At 39.5% G+C, this 24,126-nt stretch overlaps 1 protein-coding gene across 14 annotated transcripts in view; it reads right to left on the reverse strand.

Moving 5' to 3' along the window:
- The window catches only part of LOC128257708 (RNA-binding protein Musashi homolog Rbp6), a 178,595-nt gene that overhangs the window by 95,632 nt on the left and 58,837 nt on the right, over positions 1-24,126 (reverse strand). For all 14 annotated transcript variants that reach the window (XR_008267890.1, XR_008267891.1, XR_008267893.1 and 11 more), the window contains 3 exons: positions 18,832-18,913; positions 5,751-5,835; positions 3,727-3,768 (listed from right to left, as the gene is read on the reverse strand). Coding sequence is in view for 10 of the 14 variants with exons in the window: in XM_052988848.1 (XP_052844808.1) it covers positions 3,727-3,768; positions 5,751-5,835; positions 18,832-18,913 (209 nt within the window). In the remaining 4 variants the exon portion in view is untranslated. The remainder of the gene's footprint in view (positions 1-3,726; positions 3,769-5,750; positions 5,836-18,831; positions 18,914-24,126) is intronic.

Consider the following 24,126-nt stretch of genomic DNA (forward strand, 5'->3'; position numbering starts at 1 on the left):
CCCGATCTATGCATATAATCCACTTATACGACCTGTTCGTGTACGCACCTCAACTCAACATTAAAGGATTTACCCAACTCAACGATTCCGGGATATTTTCCGCACACACGCACTCCAGAGGAATAAGCCAAGAGATTCATGTGGGGTCCCTCCACTTTCCTTTTGTTCCGAACAAACAGCCATAAATCCTAGCCAAGTTCAAACTATATCTGCTGCCCCGGACCGTTCGGGAAATTCATTTTTTTATGGCGCTCTTATATGGGACAGGACAGCGTAGCCCAAAAATCCATTTCACTTATTCCCATGCACTTTTATGGCCCTAGTCCGCCAGCAATTTTGCACATTAAAAGCGAACTTTTTTACATGACATATGTATGCCACTCCCCCGCCACCGCCGCCGCCCTGTCCCCTTTTATCCTATTCTTCACAGCCGCCCCAAAAATATAGCTAACACAAATATACATTTCAAATTCATGGTGAGGAGCGCTTAAAAAGCGAGGAAATTAACTCCGGCTAAGGTTGGGGTAAGAGTTTGCGACATGTGTAAAAAAGCCGAAGGGAAAGTGGCGGTGAAAGGGGGGGGGGGGTGAAAGTAGGGGATGTGGAGTAAGTAGAGGCCTACTTAACACCCCTCATTCCCTCCAGCAGAGAATGTCCCCTTTTCTCCGGCTGCCACACTATTTTCTGCTTAGTCGGCTCATCTGCATTTTATGGTCCAAAAATATCATCATCATTTTTTTGCATTTCATTATGGCGCTGTATGCGTGTGAGTTCCACTGGACGGGAAAAATATTATTGTTTTCAGTTGTAGTTTTAAGAAATGTAGTTTAAGAAACAAATAGGTTTCATTCTAGGGTCTTTTTTAGTAATTATTATAAAATGTAATTACGATCGTTAATTATTATTATTATCATTACTATTCTAAATTGAAAGTTTTTCTTAAATTTTCTATTTTTAAATAAAATGTTGTGAATTAAAATGTATTTGCCATTTTTCTAAGTGTCCTTTCTTGCGTGTGTTAGTGTGTCCCAGCGAAAACTTAGCAGCGTCATTTAGTATGCTTCATTTCATTATGTTTTTCCCGTTCCCCACCGTTAGCCCCCATTCAGTTCCAGAAAGACCCCCCAACTGCCTACGTCTACGCTCCTTTTTTAAAACTCTTAACTTTCGCTGCAACCGCAAGCATTTTGGGCCGCATTTTGTGGGCAATCCTTCCTGCTCAGCCTGGTCCTCGGTCTTTTGGTCCTGGCAAACGGTGCGAGAAATTGTCCTCCCCATCATTGTGCCCCTCCATTTGCCCTTTCTCTTTTTTTTTCGGTGCGCTTCTCCCATTTTTTTTTTTTGCTTTTGATGTCGCCTGCAAATTTTTTTTTTTCCTACAGATATCTCTTGTTTTTTTTCTTCGTATTTTGTCGTACTGCGTAGGAAAACTCCTTTGGGTGTCCCTGCCATTTGCCTCGTACTAAGCCTCCTGCCGTCTCTTTCTATACCCCATTTGCCGTCCCGCTCTGTCAGTCATTTTTTCCTCGTAATTTTCATAAGCAGCCGTTAGACGTTGGATTTATGTTTTTAAACGCCTTTTAATATGCGAGAGGATATTCGCGCGTAGCTGCAGATCTCCAGCAAAACACAAAGCCACTCGCAAATGCCGCATAGCCAACGTCCTAGCCACGCCTCCTTACCGCCCCTTTTAGCCTGTTTTCGTCTTAAAACCTTAAACCACCATCCCCCATAACATCCTTTTTGGCTTCATCCTTGTGGCTGTCTACTTCTTGGTAACGCCGCGCAAATCCAGTGAGAATGCGTTTAAAAAAATATTATAATAATAACATTACGTAAATAATTGTTGGCTGCTGTTCGGTGGGGTGAAGGGTAAGGGGAAGGATGACGGGGGACGGGGGACGTGGTGGTAATGTTCGGTGGATAGGGGGTGGTAATTTCGCAGGTTGTTGGTGGGGCAGTGTTCGGGAGGCACGCGCCTCTGGAAACGGAAATCAGCTGCGTGTTGATAAGCACGCATATAGCTCCAAGGAGAGTTGCCGTAAACTGAAGGATCAGGGGAAGACGAAGGGGAAGGGGAAGGGGTGGCAGGAAACAGGAGGCACTGCCTTCGACTTCGTTTCCTTGTCTTATATTTGTGTGTGTGTCTGAGTGTTCTTTGAACCAGCGTGTGTGTGTGCGCCATTTGCGTGCGTATTTTTGGTGTGCTCTGCGGTTTGTCGTTTAGCCGATTCGGGAAAAAGTTACCCAACTGAATGAGTCGAATAGCCATATACTCCTAAATAGACTGTTTATGAAAATACTTTTTAAAACATTAACAATATGTAGTCTCTTTTTTTTTTGTTTTTTAAAGGACGATATATTTTTAATTTCAGACTTTGGAAATATTTGGAACAGGAACACAAAAGGAATTATGTCAGAACCGGGTTTCCAGCAAAAAGAAAAGCGAACAATAAAAAGCACATACAGCACTTTTTCATTATGACCTTACTTATTAATAATAACGTAGAACTAGCTACTTTGACATCAAACAAAAGATAAAGTCTACAAAAGCTTTAAATATGATACTATTCATATCCCACTTTTTATTTTTTGAATCTTTTTTAATACACTATTACGAGAACTTTTAATGGAAGTTGTTAGTAAAATAGTGTTACATATCTGCACTTAATTCGATTAGAACTTCTAATTAAATGTCTCAAAATATTAATTTATGGCATACTCACATTTTTAAAATTTTTAAAATAAACAACTCACTATCAAACAATTTTCCCCATTTACAATATTCGAATTGATCTGTTTCTGGGAAAAGGGTATCCTAGTCAAAAAGGGGACAGAAAAAACCTAAAACAGAGGCACATTTGTAACGCGCTGTCTAACCGGTAGGAAATGTGCGTGTGGCAAGTGGAGAAAGAGAGGGAGAATCGGCGGAAGAAAGAGAGGGGTTGATGCGATGGCTGCAGACAGCAGCAGTTCGCAGCGGTTTCCCCTTATGCCTTCGCATTTTTGCCGAAATTTTGTTGTCATCATCACTTTAAGAGAACTGGTGTCAAGGTAGAATTGTGGGTGGCGTTGGGTTGTGGGTGGTTGGGTGTTTGGGCGGAGGAAGCCAAAGCAACCGACGCCTGTCAGACACAAAGTTATCTTCGCCCCAACTTGGCAGCTCTGCCGCGGCCCACACTGCTGTTGTTGTTGCCATCTTCCGTTTTTAATTTCATCTGCCATTTACTGCTACTTATGACACATCCTTTTGCCAACCCAACTCGAACCACACACCCCGAAAACCACGAAGGCAGGCGACATTTTTGGTGACTGCTTTTTTCGCTGGCTTGCTGATTTTTTTCACATTTCATGTACCCTTCTTAAGGGGTAATATATGCTTACCGAGAATTTTGTTGGACTATAAAGGAGGCGTGGTCAAGATATCAGACACTATACCATTGAATAATTTTTTCGGGCTGTGTTTGAACAGTTAACTTTACATAGCTTTACTAAGCTAGGAGATTAGTTTTATAAGATCCATTAATTTAATAAGGACCATACCTAGAAATAAAAGGTATGTAATGTGACGCCATCTGCCATAGCAAATAAATAAATAAAAAAATTCCATAAGAATAGTGAATTAAAATCTTTTATTTTTATAGCTAGTCTCCCCTCTTTAGTAAATATATTTTTTCGTTGACTTATTTCCTTATTATAGTTTTTTGTTTTTTCTCTGGTACTTACCTTGGGATGTGCACGACGCGGAAAAGCTACTTTTGGATCGACCTGCGGGCGAAAGGAAAAAAAAAAAGACAGAGAGTGTGAGTCGATGGAATATCCGAGGGAAATCGTATGCTTAATGACATTTAAATGAAAAGAACATTTCGCACAACTCTTCATATTAATAGCCGAGCATAAATCTTGCATAAGCCTGCACTGCACATTAAATGAAATTGCCCCAAGGGGTGTGGGCGGTGGGTGGTGGGTGGTCTGTGCGTGGGTGGTGTTTGGGTGGTGTCTACTAGTGGCTGACTTCAAGCTGAGCACGCACGAATTAACGCGTAACAAATTGCTCGGCCAGCGGGCGTAAGGAGAACGAAAAAAAAAAGCGAACAGCTTCTACCCAATAAGCAGCGTCATTAAAAATAATTAAAAATCATAAAAATTCAATTTTAAGCATTTTTGCCTGGTCTATCTTTCAGTTTCTACCCACGCTTTTCCCCGATTTTCCGGCTTCGCCGTTCGAGCTGCGGCTTTCATATTAGTGCAAGGACACAGCTCGACTTGACGGCTGAAATAAAAAATCAGGGAGCGAGGGTGGGCACTGAATCCTGTCAGCTGAAGTGCTGCTGTTGCATTTATCCGGGTATCTTAAGCCAATGACGGAGCAAGGAAGCAACGCAATATCCTCTGGCGATAATAATTCGCACATATATATTTGGAAAATCTGTCACAGAATAGGCAGGACATGCGGCTGGTTGTCCTTGTTTTTGGCGCCGTGTGCCGTTTGCCGTGTTGATTTCCTGTGTGCAGGACGAAAAACAAGAGAAGCCGCACGGCGGGAAATTGATTTTTAGATTAAAATTAAAACTAATCAGCGCTGAGTGCCGAACGGTTTGGAGGATGTCGATGCTTTTGCCCTTTTGAAATACATCTGGCTGAAAAACCGTAACGAAATGAAATGAATTCGTTTCGTTTCGTTTTCCGTCGCTGTGCAGCCAAACGGAAACTCGAAAATCCCTGACCAGCCGAAAGTCAGGAAGACGTGTATATAGTGTGTGTATGTGTATAGATATAAACATTACACATATTCGCGTTTAAATGCAGTTGCCGGACAAACAAAAACGTTGGCGGTAGCGGCTAAAAAAAAATTTCCACATAAATGCTGGCTGCGCATTTTATTTACAGTTGGCAAGCATAAAAGGATGATCGGATGGAAATCGGACCGAAGGACGGACCAAAACAGTGCAGCTTCACTCAATTAGGCTAATGCCAATGCCGCGTATGCGTAATGCGTGTGGTATATCATTACACGGTTTCCACTGTACTTGGCGCCAGCTAATCAAATGCGGCTTCACCCATACAAAATGCGAAGCGACGGGGCTTTCGGAAATGTATTTATGCTGAGAAATGAATAGCGTTCGTCGAAGCTGATTAATTAAATGGATAAAATAGAGATACGAAATCTTAACGAAAAAGTTACTAACAAAGTGGATTCCGGAAAAATTAATATATTCAATTATACAATTATACATCAAAGAAAAATACATAAAATAAAAATTTTACCTCTTTAGGAATATGAAAATATTACTTTTATATGTTGATATTGAAAAAAATTAGGTACCTAAAAAATACCTAAGCAACGGTTGTTCAACCAACAAATTTAAATAAAAAAGGATGTCAACATTCAGCCACTTTGTTAAAAGTCCTAACAAGTGAAATTTTATCAAAAGCGCGACTTAAAAAATAACGATTGCAGCTCATTTGATGTTATTGCGCCTGTCATGTCAGCTAATTAAAAATTGTTTGGCTCTTTAGGCCCTGTTGTTTTTTTTTTTTGGCAACTTTTGTATTCCTTTTTTTTTACCTATACTGTGTTATGCTTTGACTTTCTAATTGCTGTCAATAGAGGGAAGGGGGAAAATATTGGGGGTATGATGCTTTTGAACAAATATTTAGCATAGTTAAAGTGGAGTTTTCTGTTTGCAAAAAAAAAGGTAAAAAGAAAAAGGAGCGAAAAAAGCAAAGAGTTCGTGTGCAACATTTACCTTTTTGCCATCCAGCTCGTGTGTGCCTTGGGTGAGTACCTTATCTACGCTATTTGGATCGCTGAATGTGACAAAGCCGAAGCCTCTGCAAGTAGATTTGGAAGGAGATGTAAACAGGAGACGGTTAGCGAGAAGTTCTGCAAATATTTACCCAAGCCAGGAGCCAAGTTACTGAACCTGAACCAGAAACAGAAATGGGGAACTGGGAAATGGGAAATGGTAAGAGAAACAGGATCCCCGGCAAAAGTTGAACCTGCCATCGTCAGTTTAGCACGTGCGCCAATTAGGCGCTTAAATTACATCAAAATATTGCCGGAAAAAGAGAGCAGGGGCAAATGAGCAGTCTCAGGGCCCCATCCACAAATGCCCCTTTTTCGAACTGTTCGAAGGCAGACGCTTTCAAGCCATTACACTCGCCCCGTCTCTTTCTACCTGGCCCTTACCCATCTCTTTCCACAGCCACAGCGACTGCCACAGCCATCTCTTTCTGTTTCTTTCCGTTCGTGTTGTGATAAACTTATTCTTGTTAAATATTTAATTAAAATGCTTATTATCTCGCACTGCATTTTAATGAGTCTCCCATGCCGGGCGAGGCAGACACACAGCCAAAGACAACAAACCAGCTCAGAGATTTTGGGCTGTAGCTTTAGCTTTGGCTGTGGCTGTGGCTGTTGCTGCCCCCCTTCTGCAGCCACGCCCCCTGCCTGTGTGCACGTTTATGTTTATTTGAGTTTTGCCACTTGGCAGCAACGCTTAACGATGCTTCGCCTCCTCGGTGCGCAACTCACAACTTCTTTCAGCCCGGCCCAGACACATGCTCGTATTTGTCTTGCTCTTTTAAGCCCACCACTGGCAAAAACCCCACCATCCAACCATCCAACCATCCAACCACCCACCCACTGAAAAGCACCCATTCTGCATTACCACCCCCCACTCAATCCGAGCCCAACGAGAACCGCAAGCACAGACAGTAATTAACGACGATTCTATTGCAATTGTGGCAATTGTTACGTTCCTGATTCCACTCTGATTCCTGATTTCTGATGCCAGGCCCAGCCCCAGTTAACATATCCGGGTCCAACTGGTCAACTGAAAGCTAAACAAACCCTGCGTGCATACTATATATGTGCCTTCGGTTTCAGGTGTGTCATGGTCGAGATAGAAATGTTTAATGCATTAATGATTAGTCAATGTGATTGGCTTAACGGTATTTGCGTTATAGGACATTTAAGTAATTCGATTTCATAAAAATAACCTTTTATCGTCCAGGTATCAATTTAAATGACCTATAATCAATAACAACTTAATAATTTAAACACGGTTCTGAAATAAGGACATATTAAAAAAAATATATATTATTAAATAAATATCTGCTTAGTTTAAATGCATAACAAATTATATATCTTCTAAGTATTTTTACACTTTTAAAACTAGTGGTTAAACAAATATATTAAAATGTAAGCTTATGCGGATTCGAACAAGCCTTTCAAAATATATATCAGAAAATATGTTTAAAAATGCACTGACTTGCAAATAAAGCGATTAATTTACGTAATCTACATATATATCAATCTATTATACATTTGCCTTGAAATTTATCATAGAACAAGAATATACGGTACATATATTAATTTTCTAAATAAAAGCCACACTCTGTCATTGATGTTGGAATAAGAACGCAGCATTTAACTAGAATGAAATCCGTTCCGAATTATCTCAGAGAGTAGCTAGCTATTTGGTAAATATGGTAATGTAAATAAAAATTTAATTTAATCTTGACTGTATACAAAGCACTCGCCAAAGGCATTTTCCAAATTAAAGACATAAATGTAAGCTCATCGCCTCTTCGAATGTTTGGCTCTGAGATTCTAAAATTTGAAGCCAGTTAACTCAAAACAAATAATGCATGCGTGTCCTCGGTAATTTCCATTCAATCCTACACCATTAACCCTATTCGTAGTTAATTCAGCTCAACCCTTTTCTGCTCCACATTTGACAAACAGTTTATTGTTTGCGTTTTTCCATACAATTTACTTGTCAGTTAAATCATTTGTAATTAAAAGTTAAACAGATAATGCTGACATGTAATTGTTTCATTGAAATTTCATTGCCTAGTGAAGGGCAATTATTTATAAACAAGGATTAAATTTGAGGATGAATTAAATTTATTAGACAAATCAAATATTTTCCTACCCAACAATTTATAATCCTTATAAAATGTTTGCAACTTTCCATTTGACATTCTTCTAGCAATATTGTATCGGTGTTTTGCCATACAAATTGCTATTCAACAAAGATGGCAACAAACAATTGCTTGTTGCAAATTTATAAAAACAATTTGCATATGGAAAAGGATTGCCCAGGCCTTTCTGTTTTCTGCTTTCGGTTTTCGGTTTTCTGTGTGTGTCTTTGATTTTCCTCGCTTTTCCTGCCCATCTACGTGCTATGGATAAGTCATTATAAATGTTGTTGTTGTCCTGGTATTGGCTTTCCGGATTCCCGTACAGCTGGTACGGTCTGGTACATATTAAATAAACATTTTATCGTATTTATAGACGAACAATTTGTGCAATGTGCAATTTGCGAAAAAGAGGCCTGCACCTATTAATATTGATTTAAATGGGTGCTCTGGGGGGGTGGCCTTCGGGGGCGTTGAGGTGGCTGAGAGCTTGGAGTGGTTCAGTAGGCGTAACTTCAATCCAACGTTCAAGTGGGTCACACAAAATTGCCGAGTGAAAGGGAGGAGAGTGCCACAAAAGTTGAGGACAGAGATTGTTGCAATTGGAGAGGGGGAGGGGGGGTTGGATGAGTGGGGTGGCACTGCCACTGGCGCATGGGCAGGGGCAGGCAGGGAACTCAAAGTGAAAAGCCACAAATTTAAAAGGCAAAACTCAAAAATAATGTGTCTCCTGTGTGCAATTTACTCACAAATTCAGATTCAATTTATGCAACTCGAGGCAGACCGGCATCCACACGAAAGAGAGAGCCAGAGATAGCCGCAGAGCGAGAGGGGTGGAGCGCTCAGGATAACAACAGAATGTGTGCAACCAACAACAATGAAAAAACGCACACACAAATACACTTTGCAAAACACTGGGAATAGGAAATAATATCTTTTTGTTTAACATAAGAGAATTTTATTAACAAAACTGAAAGCTAGAGATGAAAGCTTAGCTTTATATTACCAAACTAAATATTAGAAATCAACATTTTTAAAACCTTGCAATCAGCTCATTTAAAAATAAATGGAACAATGTCTCATAAATAATATTAATATAATATATAAATATTTTATTGTGAATAGAATTTCCTTAAAACGGTGAAGTGCCAGAAACGTTACCAAATCCAATATAAAATAAAGCCTGTTACATATATTTCAGAAAAACTACCTTAATCAAATTGAATAAATTACCTAAACTATCTTTTTCTTTTAAGAATCCAAAAGATATATTGTAATGAATTTGCTAGACCTTTTCTATTTTAGAGTGCCATTTTAATGAAAAGCATAATCTTGCAATTCTTTTCAAGCTAAATTTAAGAAGGTTTTAAAAAAAATCGTTGTTCAATGAAATTCCTGAACAAACGAACTGCTATTGGTATTTCAAGTTTTTTATAAATTATAATTATTATAAATCAGAGGGAAACGTTGTTTTACTCGGATTAGTTTTTTGTGAATATTTGTTTGCTGTGTGTTAGCTTAGATAAAGGCAGAGAAACTAGGAAACAACAAGGGCAACAGCAGAGATATGCAGGCTCCGACAAGAGTGGGCGGTGGGTGGTGGGTGATGAGATGCCACCCACACACACACCCACACCCACAGCCTTGCCCATCCCTCCTAGAAAACATGCAACTTGGGTTGCTTGTTGAATTTTATAAAGCCGTTTCAGAATGCTAATGAGCGCACGCACACAAGCTGCCAGCAGCCTTATACCAAGGATGAAGCTGTGTGCTTCCCCGCAACAAAAAAGGATGGGACAGGTGCGTCAGGTGAGCTCAAGGAAAAGGGGGCGCGGCAATCATGTAACACATACAAACACCGCAGACACGTACCAAACAGGGCCAAAAGGAGCGGGCCATCTGAGAGCGAAATAAAAGTGTTATTTGAATTGGCATGACAGAGCTTGAGAAACTTTCCCGAAGATCCTTGTTGCTGCTGCTGCTGCTGGTGATGCTGCTGCGGATGCTGCTCCTGCTGAGCTTACGCACAATTTAGCAAAACAACTTGCATGTATTTAGCCCGTAGATACTCATACCTCGGTAAGTAGTTTATCCGGAAGGGCAGCAGCAGGAAAATAAAGGAAATGGGGATGGAGATGGAGATAGAGATAGCCTGGCCAACTGAGAGTGCCTGCAGTTAAGTTGGCGGTTGGCTTGTGGCTGGCGTCTTGGATTACCGTAAATAATCTAACTAAATGAGTTACCAAAACGGTCAAAGTTCACATGAAGGTGTTGCCTACTGTGTGTGTGTGTGTGTGTGTGTGTGGTTGGGTGTGTTCGTAATGGGAGCAGATAACAATATTAGAAGTCCCAGCATATGTCCAGTGATCAGGTGCACGTTGATGATGAGGTTATTCCGCCCCCCAGGCAATTGCCCAAACTGTAACCGAGAGCTCATTTTATAGGCAAATAATGGGGGGAAGGGTTGGCTTACGGTGCGGACAGAGTAAATAGAATCCAGGATATTCAGGGCAAAGATTACTTGAAATTGAGTAAGGTTTCACTGCACCAAATGTGAATATTTTTCATCTAGAGAATGGGTCTTCCGCACACCGGAGAATATATATTTAAGTATCAGGTTCTATTGGCTTTCGATGCCATTTAATGTTTATTTTACTAATTTTAAAATTCTAAATTTCATTTAAAATATTTAAGAATTCATTATAATTCATTAAGGATTTAACAAAAACGATTAAGAATAAATTTATTCTTTAAAACCAGATTAAAGGTACAAACTTTACAAATTTCTTTTGGTATAAAAGATAGAATTTAAATATAAAATAGAAAAAATAAAAAAATATTTGCAATTATATACATATTATATTCCTAAAATATCAACGAACTTTATTGAAAAGTTTTGTCATAAAAAAAAATTTATTCGGAGTGTTATTTAGGTTCTAATTAATGCCACGTGCACTGCTTAATATGCACATCAAATGGAAACCTTTAGTTGGGCAAGAAAGGAAATGGAAATCTCAAACACCCCTTAACCCCGCCCCGAAGTTCAACCCATTTTCTGATGTCTCTTAATTGCCTCAACCTCAACTGACCTCAGTGCCAGACAGAATGACAAACTACTGTGAATTGCTCTTGAAGTCAGCGGAAGTAAGAAAACAATTGTCTCTGTGTCTCCGGCATCCCCTTACCGACCCCCTTAAGCCCTCCCATGAACCCCCTTTTAGCCCCGCCCCCCTTTTCGTTTCAGTTTCCCTCCAGTGTTGTTAATACACAAGTTGCAGTCAAGGCTGGAAATAAAGACGAACATTATATTGTCTATGCGCTGCTTAAAAGCAGAGAAGCCGCAAGCAATGCCCTCACCCTAATACCTGCATGGGGGAGAGTGGGCGGAATTTCACCAATTGGGGGTGGGGATTCAACGAAAGTAGCTGACGGCTAACAAAACTTTCAATCCGAGGAGGTAGGCAACGCATATTCAAATGACTTTTTCGTGTAAAAATTTCGAAACAACAAAACAAAAGCGCCCCGAACGAACAATTGCGAAAAGGAATGCAACTTAAGACGACAGTGGAGTGCCTGTAAGGGGGGCGAGGGAATGGAGGTGGCGTGGGGGCGTGGCTGGATGAAGAGGCCGTTTCTGAAACTGGTGCTGGAGCTGCAAGAGAGCCGGCTCTTCTAAGTCCCGGCTACAGCAAAACGTCAAATCCCGAGCGCACTAACAAGCACTTGCAGGCGGACCAAGACGCCGCCTTTGTGCGGTTCGTACTGGCCAAATGTTTTGTTGCTAGGATACCCATTATTTAGGAATTTGTTTATTTATTAAAAATATATTTCTTAAGGTTTACACTAGCTTTAATGCAGCCTAAATCAAACATTTCCAAAAAATAAACATAAGAACTAATGCATTAAAACAAAACTGAATTGTTGTATTTTCCTGTAACGTTTTTTAACTTCATTTGCCATCTTTATTTCCATTAATCTTTCATTAAAATTTGGACACTAAAATTGCGATAAAATCCCGACACTAAAGTAAACTAAATGAAATACTTGTTGTGCTGTTTTTGGGTAAGTTTGGACGTTGTTATTCTCCGTTAATAAAAAAACATTTTTTTTTTAGTTTTAACAAACAAATTTTAACAATCTTAAATACAAGTTTTAACATTTTTAAGATATCAAATATTGGAACATAGTTTTTAATACCACAATGCTGAAGAGAAAATCTCTCAAGAGAAGATTTTATTTTTCATAGCATAACATTAATGCCTACATTTCCTTTTAAGATTGCTCTAGACTTAATCATCCTAAGCAACTTGTTTTTTTTTTGGGAAAAAAACACTTTTCTTGCAAAATCAGTGTAAATATCTCCTTATGAATTCGCCCATCTTAGGACTGCGTGGAATCTCTTATTCGATCAGTGCTCGCTTTCTTTTAATTTTGTTTTTTTCTTAGCCTACCTCCTCAATCCCCCTCGTGGCACTGACTGCTGTCGTGTGAAGTGGGGCCGCGTGCATGAAACTTTCACAAGTGGCTTCCTGCCTTGGCTCGCCTCGCACTTTATAAGCCTACGCAAGCCGGGCGGAAGGGGTTGCTCTTTAGAGGGGGGTGAAATTGGGATGTCAAAGGAGGAGGGAAGGACAGGAGGGCTAGGACAAAGTAGAGGCACCGCCCACGCCCATTTTGCACGTTTTTATGCCTTTGTCTTTGTTTCGTTTCGTTTTGTGTCGTGTCGTTTTCCTGGGCACAAAAATGCATCCTTGAACACGCACACTTAACTGGGCCTGCGTGAGTGGCAACCTCTTGCCACCCCCCATTCCCACCCCCTAGGTCTACCCCTCTGCTGCACAAATAAAAAATATTGGCTACTATGGTCAGATCAATTTTGATTTGAAAATTATCTTTTATATAGAAGATCATTTTCAAATATTACTTTTGTCAGTCAAATCAACGTTAACGTTTCTATTATTGGCTCAAGCCTAAGAAATAGTTGAATTAGATTTATTGTTACTATTATAATGATTATATTTTAATGTCTTAAAATAAAGAATATGCTAAACCTAATAATTGGATTACAAATTAGTTATCTAAGGCTTTTAAAAAATGTTTAAAATAATTTCCTTTCGGTAGAAATTTGAAATTAAAGTCAATTTAAAATTTTACATTAGAAATTTGAAATTAAAGTCAATTTAAAATTTTACATTAATATATATAATATATTTCCATATGGTATTACTACTTTTCTCCGTATGCACATTTTTTGCCCTGTTTTCCTTTCTAGCACGCTGAGGCTACTCAAGCCTGGCATGGAGACATTTAAGACGACTATGTCGCCACCCCGTCAACGATGTCGAGTCCACCTCGGGTTGTGTGTGTGCGTGCCCTTGCGTTGATGTAAGCCCCCCACCCTCTTTAGCCTCCGACCCCGCCTCCGCCCCCCGCCTCCGACCTCGCCCCCTTTAGCTATCTATGCGTGCGTCTTGGGTAATTTTATTAATCCAGACACAAGAACAAGGCGCTGGCGAAAGAGCCCCGAAAAGGGGTTTTTCCCCAACATTTCGGCTAAATATTTAAATGGCCTGGCCATTATGAAAATTTATCGATTTAGTGACAGTTTAAGGACACACATTATGGCCGGCCATTTGTTATGTTTTTATGGTTTCGTCGTATGCCTGCTGCTAATGTCAATTTTTGAGTGTCGTTGCCACATTAAATTCTGCGGCAGCTGGCTAACAAAAAGTCTCGAGTCGGTGCAAAAAGGTGACTTTATTTTATAATTCATTTTATTATTATTATTATGTAAGAGTACGGTGCGCAAAGCAATTACAAGGGAGTGAGTGATTAGGGGAGTCTGTGGGGATCATAAAAATATTCCCTCCTTTATTCTCCACATTTCTTTTATTTCGGGAGGCTGAGTTTTTCTTTTCATACAAATACAAACATAAAATGCGCATAAAAATGCGGGGGCGGAGAAAGCGCATGAAATAATCAACAGTAACAATGACGGGGAAAAGTGAAAAAGTGTGGATGGAGTTGCTGCCACACGAGTTGACAACAACCAAGTGTATGTGCACTGGAAATAAAGGGTTCTTTTAGACACAATAATTGGAAGAACTTATTTTGCAGGTTTTGCAGTTTGTAACATTTATACTTACATTGTATTGTGTCATATGTTTGCTTTTAGCATTGTACAAATAAATAAATAAGTTATATTAACTAGGTCCTTAGAAATCGTATTTATTGGTATTTATTTCAACGTCAAAAATGACAGGTTAAGATCTACAGATTCTTGAATGGTTTTTCAGAAGTTAACTAACTAGAAACTTAAAGGTTTTTATCATTTCAAAGTTTTGAATAAATCTTGGTATAAAACATTAGTAATCGACATTTTTTGCCGTGTGTATGTGTGAGTGACATCTCAACCAGCTTGGCCGATGACTGGGATATCCTAATGGTCTTTTGCCTCCTGTAACTGACTGATGTTTGGCACACACACTCCCACACACTCACACTCGCCCAGCGACGCCATAATTAATGATGAAAAATTGCTACCCACACACACACACCCCCACATACACTCGGACACTCAACATATGCAACAGAAGTACGAAACGGTGGTGGGGTGAGAAAATATAAAGCCATTTGGTTTTGTACGATGGAAATTAACATGAAAAGGGCAAAGCGCAGCTGCCATTCGCGTTTGGCCGAATATGTGAGATCGGTCCAAAATGCCCCCGAAAATCCCACTCAGGAGTGGTCAACGCCAGAAGGTCGCCGGGCAACAAGAAAAAAGGCCCGGAAAAAAACCCCTCCAAAACACATAAAGTGGCCCAATAAAGCTGCGAGCTTGGCAAAGTGATTAAATTGAGTTAATTATGTCCACCGAGTGTGAGTTGAGTGTGTTAGAGCAAGACAAATACCAGTTTAAAGTTGTACATAAATTATTACAAGGATATTAAATGCGGCGCACAAAACTGGGGGATTACCCAAGTATTAAGTGCATATTATCAAAGGCCGTTAAATTCCAGAAATAAAACATTTGGCCTGTGTGAAATTGCTTTAATCAACCCTTAATCTTCATTACAAAAAAACACTTTGTCTTTGTTAAATCTTTCCAAAGTTGTTTCCGTTTTCGCTTTCGTTTTCATTTTTATTTGTTACCCTAAAATATTTCTCATTTAAAAAGCATTTGGCAAACGGGGCGTGAGTTGCCATTTCGATTGAGTTATGTCGCGAAAATTTGCCTTACGAAATCGAACTTCTATCAAAGTTTATCAAAGCCAAAACATTTAATGGTTGTGCAAAATGTTTCCACCGTTTTTTTTCTTATCCCTTTGGACCAGCCAGCTTTTTATTCGCATACTTTTTTTACGAGTAGTATGGTGGACCGGCTCTTATCTAAAAACCCGTTAAATTTATTATGCAACATTGCGCGCGGGTGGAAAATGCGATTTCTCATTCGATACAGATTCAGGTAAACATTCGCCGTGTGTGTCCGGCAAATAAATAAAAGCGAAAATTTTCTGCTGGCGCGTGTAGCGCGAAATAAAAACCGAAAAAACATTAACAAGCGGCGGTGAAAAAAAATGTAACTTAATTGCCAAACACACATACACGCACACATAAGGGTGTTGTACTGTGTTGTTGCTGTGGTTGTGTTTTCCGCGGGCGCTTTTCCGGGGGAAGGGGGTCGGAAAATGGGGCGGACCTTTCTGCTCTTGGCGTGCGTGCGCCGTGCGATATAATTTATGTTTCAATAACTTTCGAAACTCATTGAAAAGTCGCTTATGTTTGCTTCAATGGCGGCAGCAGCAACAACAACGCGCTCAAGAAGAATGCTAAAAGTACAACAATAAATTGTTTGGATTTACTTATGCGAATGGGGAGGTGGGTGGGTGTCGAGCTTTCCTTAGCCGGCACTGCCGTTTCCCATTTTACTCAATTTTTTATTGTTGCTGCACTTGAGCGACCCCGCTTTGTCTTTTCACCCGCAAGAAAATTCCCGCTCAACTTGCAAAAGTTTTTCGCTATTTTCCCTCTCATTCTGTTTCTGTGAATGTGTTTTGTTTACCATTTGCTTTCATTTTGTTTTCCCCGGCAATGTCCTTTTTTTGGATTTTTTCTCCTTCTGCCACTGTTGTTCATTTTGTGCTCTTAAAATTTATTTGCAAGTTTTCTAATTTGTACTTCACTCCATTTTATTGTAATATACAATCTCATTTGAAGTGAGATATCTCAGGGCATCTATCTAACGCAGAAAGCACAAGGACAAAAGGAAAAGGGATAAATACAGAGAACGAAATTATTTTGATTCAATAAACCCTTTACAAAAGGACGTAAGCTGCTAAATTTCTACAAACATAAAATACAATTTTAGGTCGATAAACAATACAAAATACATAATTTAAATAGTTTTTTCGTAACTTTAAACTAACATTAAGGCTTCTTAAAATGTCTTTAAGTTATTTCTTCTCTTAACTTCATTGTTTAACATAATAAGCCCGTTTTATCGTTGTTATGAAAAGTACAAAACATCCTTGTCTAACTATAATTGTGAATATTGTATCGGTTACATTTTTTTCGCCTTGTGTAACGAGTTAGCGGAGGTGGCCTATAAGTATGCAATGCCTGCTGGTGGCTGATCCTAGCGGCGTATCCTTGTTTCCTGTTTCGGGACTGGGGCGCATATTTATTAACCACACTGTTGATTCTCGCTGCGGCAACTTTGCGTGCAGCTTGTTGCTCCTCTCTGCCCCTTTTTCATCCTCTTTGGCCTCCCTGTCTTCCGGTTTTGAATTTTGTTGTCGCACCTTCTCAGGAATTCTGTTTACATTTATTACTTTGCGCAAGTTTAAGTGAAAAATTTCCATAAACATTCTTTTAAGCGACATAAAGTTTTTATTAAATTTTGCTAGAAATCCCTGACACGATGATATCAGGCAACAACGGCAACGGCAACAGCAACGGCAACAAATAGAGCTGCGGAATTTACAACTACCAGAGGGTAAAACACCTGCCACCCCAAGCTGCCGCCTTTCAAGACACTTTTCCGAGGGTTCGGGTTCGGTGGCTGTTGTTCGGTGTGTTGGGGCGAAGGCGAAGTGCCAACTGTTTTACTGTTGGCAGTACGAGATACTGCTCCAGCTTCAGCTGCACGCAGTTCATAAAAATTTTGCCAGCCAACATGACATGCACAAAGGCGAAAGGACACACGGCTCCTGATCCTGCGAGTGGAGGGGGCGGGAGTCGAGAGCAGGGGTCGAACGAGAAATGCAGGAAGGTGGCATAAACTTTCGTCGCTTGTTAACCTGAAAGCTTCGCCGCCACTCCACTGACATTAGATGAAATTCAATTAAAACCAAGATATATTTCGTTGGACAAATTCCAGCAGGAGTTGTTTAAACCGGGTGAAAAGAATTCCTAAAAAAAAAGTGACATTCGCGCATTGTGTATACGCCCCATAAAACGCTTAATTAGAGAGAAAAGTAAAACGGCACATAAACACTTTCTATTTGGTCGGTCTTTAACTTGATATGTAGACAATTTATGTGAGTTCTTTTAAATACAAGTCAACTGGTTAATTTTTAATTTATTTTTGATTAAGAAACCAAATTCTGAAAAATAATGATTTAAATGGAAAATACTAGTTGGATTTCTAATTTACTTAAAATAATAAAAAATCTATAAATCACAGTTTTTTCGGTCTTTTTTCATAAAAGTTTAAAAATGTAGCGGGTAAAATAAGCCTAATAAGAATACTTTTTAATATCATACATAATTATATTAAATAAAAAAACCTGCTTAAATTCCCAATAAGTATCGAAAGTAGATAATTGAGTTGAATAAGACAGCTGAATGCATCAACTTCCGTGTTGAACAGTTTTAAATTCTATTTGGTGTATGTTGAAATTGAAATTGACTTGTTTAAATGCGATCTCATTATTCATACTGTCCGCAAAAACCAGCTAATTTACGTTAAGCATTTTTAAATAAGGTCAAAGTGCAGGGTTGACTGTGTGTTTTGTGCATGTGGGGGCTCTGGGGGTGTCGTTCAGCCAACTGAAAGTTGATCGAAACCGCAACAAATGACAAACGTTAGGGGAAAAATACACAACACAGAAATACACACACACACATGTCCAGCAGAAATGGGGAAAAACGGAGTAATAGGTAGAGAAGTAACACAGAGGAAAAAAAAAAAAAATCAATGAAAATGAAAACCAATTAGCGGTTAACCAAACTGTTCAAATTTGAAAATGGATGCAGCCGTGCATGGCCATAAACAACAACGGCAACAAAGATTGCCCAAACGGAGGGAGACGGCAGATGAGTGATAGAGAGGTCAATAGCAGCCAGGCTGAAAGGTAAAAGGTTGCCGGGGTAACAAATTTATTACACGAAAATAGGAAATAATTAAAATCCGTTCGAACGCGGATACAATTTCGATTGGAATGAGGAAGAACTTTTTGATTGATAAACCAAAGGCTATAGCTCAATGGCCTAAAAATAGTGGACAAGTCAAATAAAACAAGAAAGACACAAAAAAACCAAACAAAAATATAATATAATATATAAATATATATAATATATAAATATTTATATGTATAAAATAAACGGAAACAACGATTTAATAGGAATTCCGCTTTAATGTTTTATATAACATATTTATTAGATTAAGGTCTAATTTATTCATATTGCTGATATAACAAATCGGCTGAACTTCAAAACGTAGATTTTATCTTTTTTAATTTCACAAATAGTAGGAACAGTCTTTGACTCCGTCAAACCTTTCAATAAATAAGCTTCCCCAAAAAAGGTTGTTTTTGCCCCCAGAATATAAAGAAATCTTCTAAATAAGCTCTAGAACTCCATCTCTTTTTGCGTACAACCCCTTTTTAATGTACCACTCACCTGGATCTGCGCGTCGTGGGATCCTTCATGACCATAGCCTCTGAGATATCACCATAACGTCCAAAGTAATCGCGTAAGCTCTCTGAAAGAAAGATAAACAAATGCAGTGAATAATCAATCAAAGCAGGTTTATGAAATGTCTTGGGGTTACACTCAAGTACCGCCATCAAAATCACGACGCCAAAGTTACTAATTTTGTTACGCGCTTAATAAAAATGCAAAAAAAAAAAAATAAAATGCGGAAAACCGAATTTCGCGTGGTGCCCAAGTAAACAAACTGGTTGGGGGCCCAAAACTTCTTCTTCCTGCTGGCAGAGGGTCTCCCCAAAACACCCCGTTTCCACACCCTTTGCATACGCAACTGGACATTATTCACATGCATACTCGCATAATACACAAACAAAAATATTCACTTACTTGTTAAAAACACAAAAAATTTAAGGAACTTTTTGTTTGACTAAACTTCTAACTAAGCAGAATTGTCGGAAACTCGGTTCAGATATTTATAGTTGTTCTATAAACTTAATTTATTACTTAATAATATTCACAGGAGAACAAAAACTGTTTTCTAAATGATTAAAAAACAAATGGACTTCTAATGGACTTTTCTTGCCATCCGACCACCTAAACTCCTTTAAAATCATCTATAATCTATGTTAAGGTATTAAAATTTTTTTTTTATGTTTTATAGTATTTTTCTGTCTGCAAACACACACAAAGCATACAGACCACTTCAGACTCGCTGCTTTGGTTGCCAGCGGCAGCTGTTGTCTGCGGTTTTGCGAGCTAATCTGACTCTGACTCCGGCCGGAGGATGCGAATGGCGGATAGCGGATGGAGGCTAAGGCATAGGACTCCACCCGGTTGGAAGCACTTCAGCGGCACGTACGCACACAAACGCAGCACTGAAGTTATTTCAACAAAATTTCCAGACAAAGAGGGAACGGGTGCCGCACGACAGATACCAAGGCTCGTTGGCTGCGATTTAATGCAGCAAAAACAAGCAAAATAAAACCGATAAAGTCATCTCTGGCCCGTTGGCTGCTGGCGGAAGAACCCTAATCCAGTCGTGTGTCGACGCTGGCGTCATAAATTCAAACTACAATAAAAATTCAATAAAACAAACGATTTTGCCGTTCGCGCCGCGTGGCCAAGACGCTCCGGCCATAAATGTGGTGCGAGAAATCGCACCAGGGAACCAGCACCACCACCGCTCCACTACCACTACCGCATTCCCACTCCAGAAATAGCAGCACCACCAGCACACACGCACCAAAAACCAGAGCCAGAGCAACTAGTTGCGTCTTGTGTCGATGCAAAAAGCCACACTTGAACAAAATATTTTAGGCAGTTTATCTTAAATCTAAAAAACCAACAAAATTAATTTTAAATGTAACACAACTGTTAAGAAACAGAACAATAATACCGCCAAGAAAGATATTAGACTAGGCTTACCCTCATCAAAGTTCACTTCCATCAAAGAAATTTTCATAATTTTAGTATGATTTCCCAAATGCGTGTTTGTAGATTTTGGAAACATGTTTATTCAATTTTATCAAACTAAAAATATTTTCCAATCAATACTTGAAATATTAAATATTTATTTAAGCATGAACACAGTGTTTTCATAATTTTCAAGCCTGTTTGTAAATAAACATTATTAATTTAAGCTTTATTATTTTATCAATACTATATTATTTTAAAGTTATTTCGACTAAGCAATATTTTTTATAAGTGCAGAGGAAGTGTGGGCGGAAGAAAGGGTTTGAAAAGGGCGGGGTAAATGCGGTGGAAAATGGGTGGTTTGTGTGCGGATGGTTCCAAACAGACGGCAGACAGTCAAGTTGGGGCAATGCAACGCAAAACGCGGAGCGCGTCGCGTGATTTACATAAGTATGCACAATAATTATGAACAATAAAAAACAATTTGTTTGCTTATGACAGTTTTGGAACCATAAATAACAACAGCAACTGGCGCAGCGAATCGAGTGGCATGCGGATGCGGAAAAGGCGAAATGGGGAAGCAGGGGCGAGCGTGTGTGTTTGTGTGTGTGTGTGCGTGTGTGGCATGCAAATTGATGGGGCAGCGAAAGGGTTGCATTTCCATTTCGTTACGTTCGTTGCGTATGTGTATGTGTCGCAGCAAAGTATGCTACACTTTAAGTTTTAATGGCCAATTGCCCCGCTATGACTATGTGTGTGTATGTGTGAGAGGAAAGGGGTAGGGGTGACACTATTCTATAGCATGACTTGGCCATTAGTTGAAGTTGAGGTGTAAATAAACCAGTTGGAGTCACCCCTGCACCACGACTGTGATCGAGTGGGTCACGAGAAATGAGAATTCGCAGGTCATTTGTTACGGTCGGTCATGAAGTTATAACCCCATTTGTTGTAAATTTACTCTACGCCAATATTGCAAAGACCCATCTGGTCATTAATAAAAGCAAAAGCTCTAAAACTAACTTTAAGTCAATGTATTTTAAAAATGATTTATTCAGGCACTCAATAACTGATAAATATAATAAAGTACCCAAACCGTAGTGTGTTTTCAAATCCATTAATGTTCTGTCTTTAACAAAATTGAGATCATGAACCTCAATATTATTTTTTAAAAAATTTTAAAGTTATTTGGTGCAATATTAAAATTGTAAGAATATGATGATTGATTTAGTGAGTTTTATTTCTTAAAAAATCACCTTCTCCAATTTCAATGCCACCAAACGCATTTTGTTAAAATTTTTCCCCAACTACCACCTGTAAACTGCAATCTGGTTAAGAGCCCCGATTTGTTTTTGATTTACATCCCGCACTCATCTCCAAAACCAGACTTCCGTTGAAATTCCAAAATGAAGTCATCATCAACGTGTCAATCAGTGTGTGATGTCTCACTTTTGGCGCAAACAATATTTCAGACACGGAGCATACCTTTCCACCCAATTAACCCCTTTGCCATTTCTCACAGTGCACCAGCCCCCTCCAAGTTTTTTAAACCCACCGCCCTCCCCCTCCCTGCTGTCGTCCAATGCGACTTTCAGTTTTGAGTGACAGCTGCAAAGTTTGTTTTGCATTTCATATTTGCGAGCTCGTCTACAGTCCCCGCAAATCCCCCTTTTACCCCACCTTTTGGAGGGCTCAGTGCCAACTGTCACTTGACCGGCCAAAGCACGCCCCTGCCACGCCCCCGACCCAAAGCCAACATGGCCAATAGAAAAGCTGGCAAACGAAATAAATGTGTAAATGTGAAGAAGCAAAAAACAGGCAGCACAAAAAAAAAAGGAAATGGTCAACAAATTAAAACGCGGCAAAATAAAAATAAAATTAAAATTTATTTGCTACCCAGCGGCAGGGAAAAAATAAAATAAAAATAAAATACACATAACAAAAAAACGGAGGGACGATGGAAGGAAGGACAAAAGGAGCAGCGACAAGAGCGAAATATATTGTAACGGGCCAAAAGCCAAACTTGGATTTAATTAAAATGTTTACCACAGTCATTTCATTTTCATAGCCAGCAAACATAAATTTTGAAGAGGAAAGCGTGTGCGAGTGAGAGGGCCCGGACCGCAGAGCGAAACAGCTGCAAGAAAATGCCAAAAACATTAAAGTTACCGCACCATTCTAACGGAAAAGTGAAAATTTTGATTGTTGCATTTTTGGTTTGGTTAGGGGCCAGGAACTATAAGCGATAAACAAAATAGGTTCAATCTGGAGAAGAAAATGGATTTGCAGGTAATTAGTTCAAGCTGGCACACAAACAAAACACACACACACACACACACACACACACATATACACGCACAGAATCCAAGAGCAAATTTATCCCGAATCCATTTAGTGGGATTATTTATAAGAAAACTCAGACTACCACCCAAGGCAATCCGTTTTGCGGTTGCAGGCATATTAACCCCTTAACGTCCTGGCAGGCCTTAACCCCTCCTCGCCCCACCACCCTTCAGAAGGTCCCCAATAGGCCACCGCACATGTTGTCAAAAGCACAATGCTGAAACCATAAATTTATGTGCTTTCTATTGTTTTTGCCAAAGAAAGCGGAAGTTGTGTGCTCTCTGCGGTGGGGCTGAGCGGGTGGTGGAGGGGTGGGTCGGGCTGGAAAATGGGGAAAAACTACACAGCAGCAAAACACAGCTTCGAAAACCAGAATGAGTGAAAAAGGTGTGTGCAAAGGGATTTCAATCAATTGTGAGGCGAACTGAGGCAACTGGCAGCCAGAGCAGCAAAAACTAAAGCTCAGCCTCTGTTCCGTTTGGTTAAGCTCTGCCCTGACCTACACTGAGAAAAATTATGAAGAAATAGAAAAAAAGGAAATGTTTTTGAAGACTAGAATCAATAGATGAAAACCGCACCATTAAATTAGCCACATTTCTAATTATTTGAATTGTAAATTTTATAATTTTTCAGTATCCGTGATTTTTAGTTTTAGCCTAAGCAAAGAACTCGAACCCCAAAGTTATTAATTTTTTCCTAATTATAAAATAAAACAGGATTTGAAAACACCATTTTTGCCTCAGCGTATCGTTTTGTTGGAAAACGCAAATTGCTATTTTGTCTGAACAGCAAACGAGATGGCAATTCACTGGAAGAAAGAGATACACAGAGCGGGGCAGAAAGAGATCGGGGTAGAGGCAAAGAGGGAGATGGGTAGCTGGACCAGTAGAGCCTGTTGTAACACATCCCGGTCGCAGCATCATTTTTCATGCGCTCCAACAACTTTTGACAAAGGTCGGTCAAGCAAGTCTTAAAAACTTTGCGACAAGACAACGCACGTTCCATTCTAGGCCCAGGCCCAGATCCCCCTTGACCCCCGGGAATCTCCGCAGTGCGAAGCCTGCCTTTCGCTTAGTGAATTACGCCGGCTTTAAGGGGTTAAGGTTCAGCCCCCGAGGGCCACGGGTAACAGTTGTCGCTGTTTGCTCTCCGCCCTAAGCCGTAAATAATAATATTTGGACAAGTTGCCAGGGCGAGAAAACGAACGACCGATGCTCTAAGAAATTTTAAAATAAATTCCAGATAAGAACATAATATCATGACCGGTTTTTGAAAGCCATAAAACTCTAATCTCATACACTATAGACAAGGTAAATGTTTTAATGAACTATTAAATTAAAGAAGCAATTTTCTACGTCTAACATATTACTGTGTAACTAATATCAAATGTTTTAAAAATATGGCAATCAATTGGAAATACTTTCAGACCCTTATTTTCGATTAAGGCCCCTGTAAACCATAAATCAAAAAATTTATTACTTTTCTCAGAAAATAAGATCAAATTTTATCTCT

Source organism: Drosophila gunungcola, assembly GCF_025200985.1.
Source record: "Drosophila gunungcola strain Sukarami chromosome 3L unlocalized genomic scaffold, Dgunungcola_SK_2 000002F, whole genome shotgun sequence".
NCBI lineage: Eukaryota > Metazoa > Arthropoda > Insecta > Diptera > Drosophilidae > Drosophila > Drosophila gunungcola.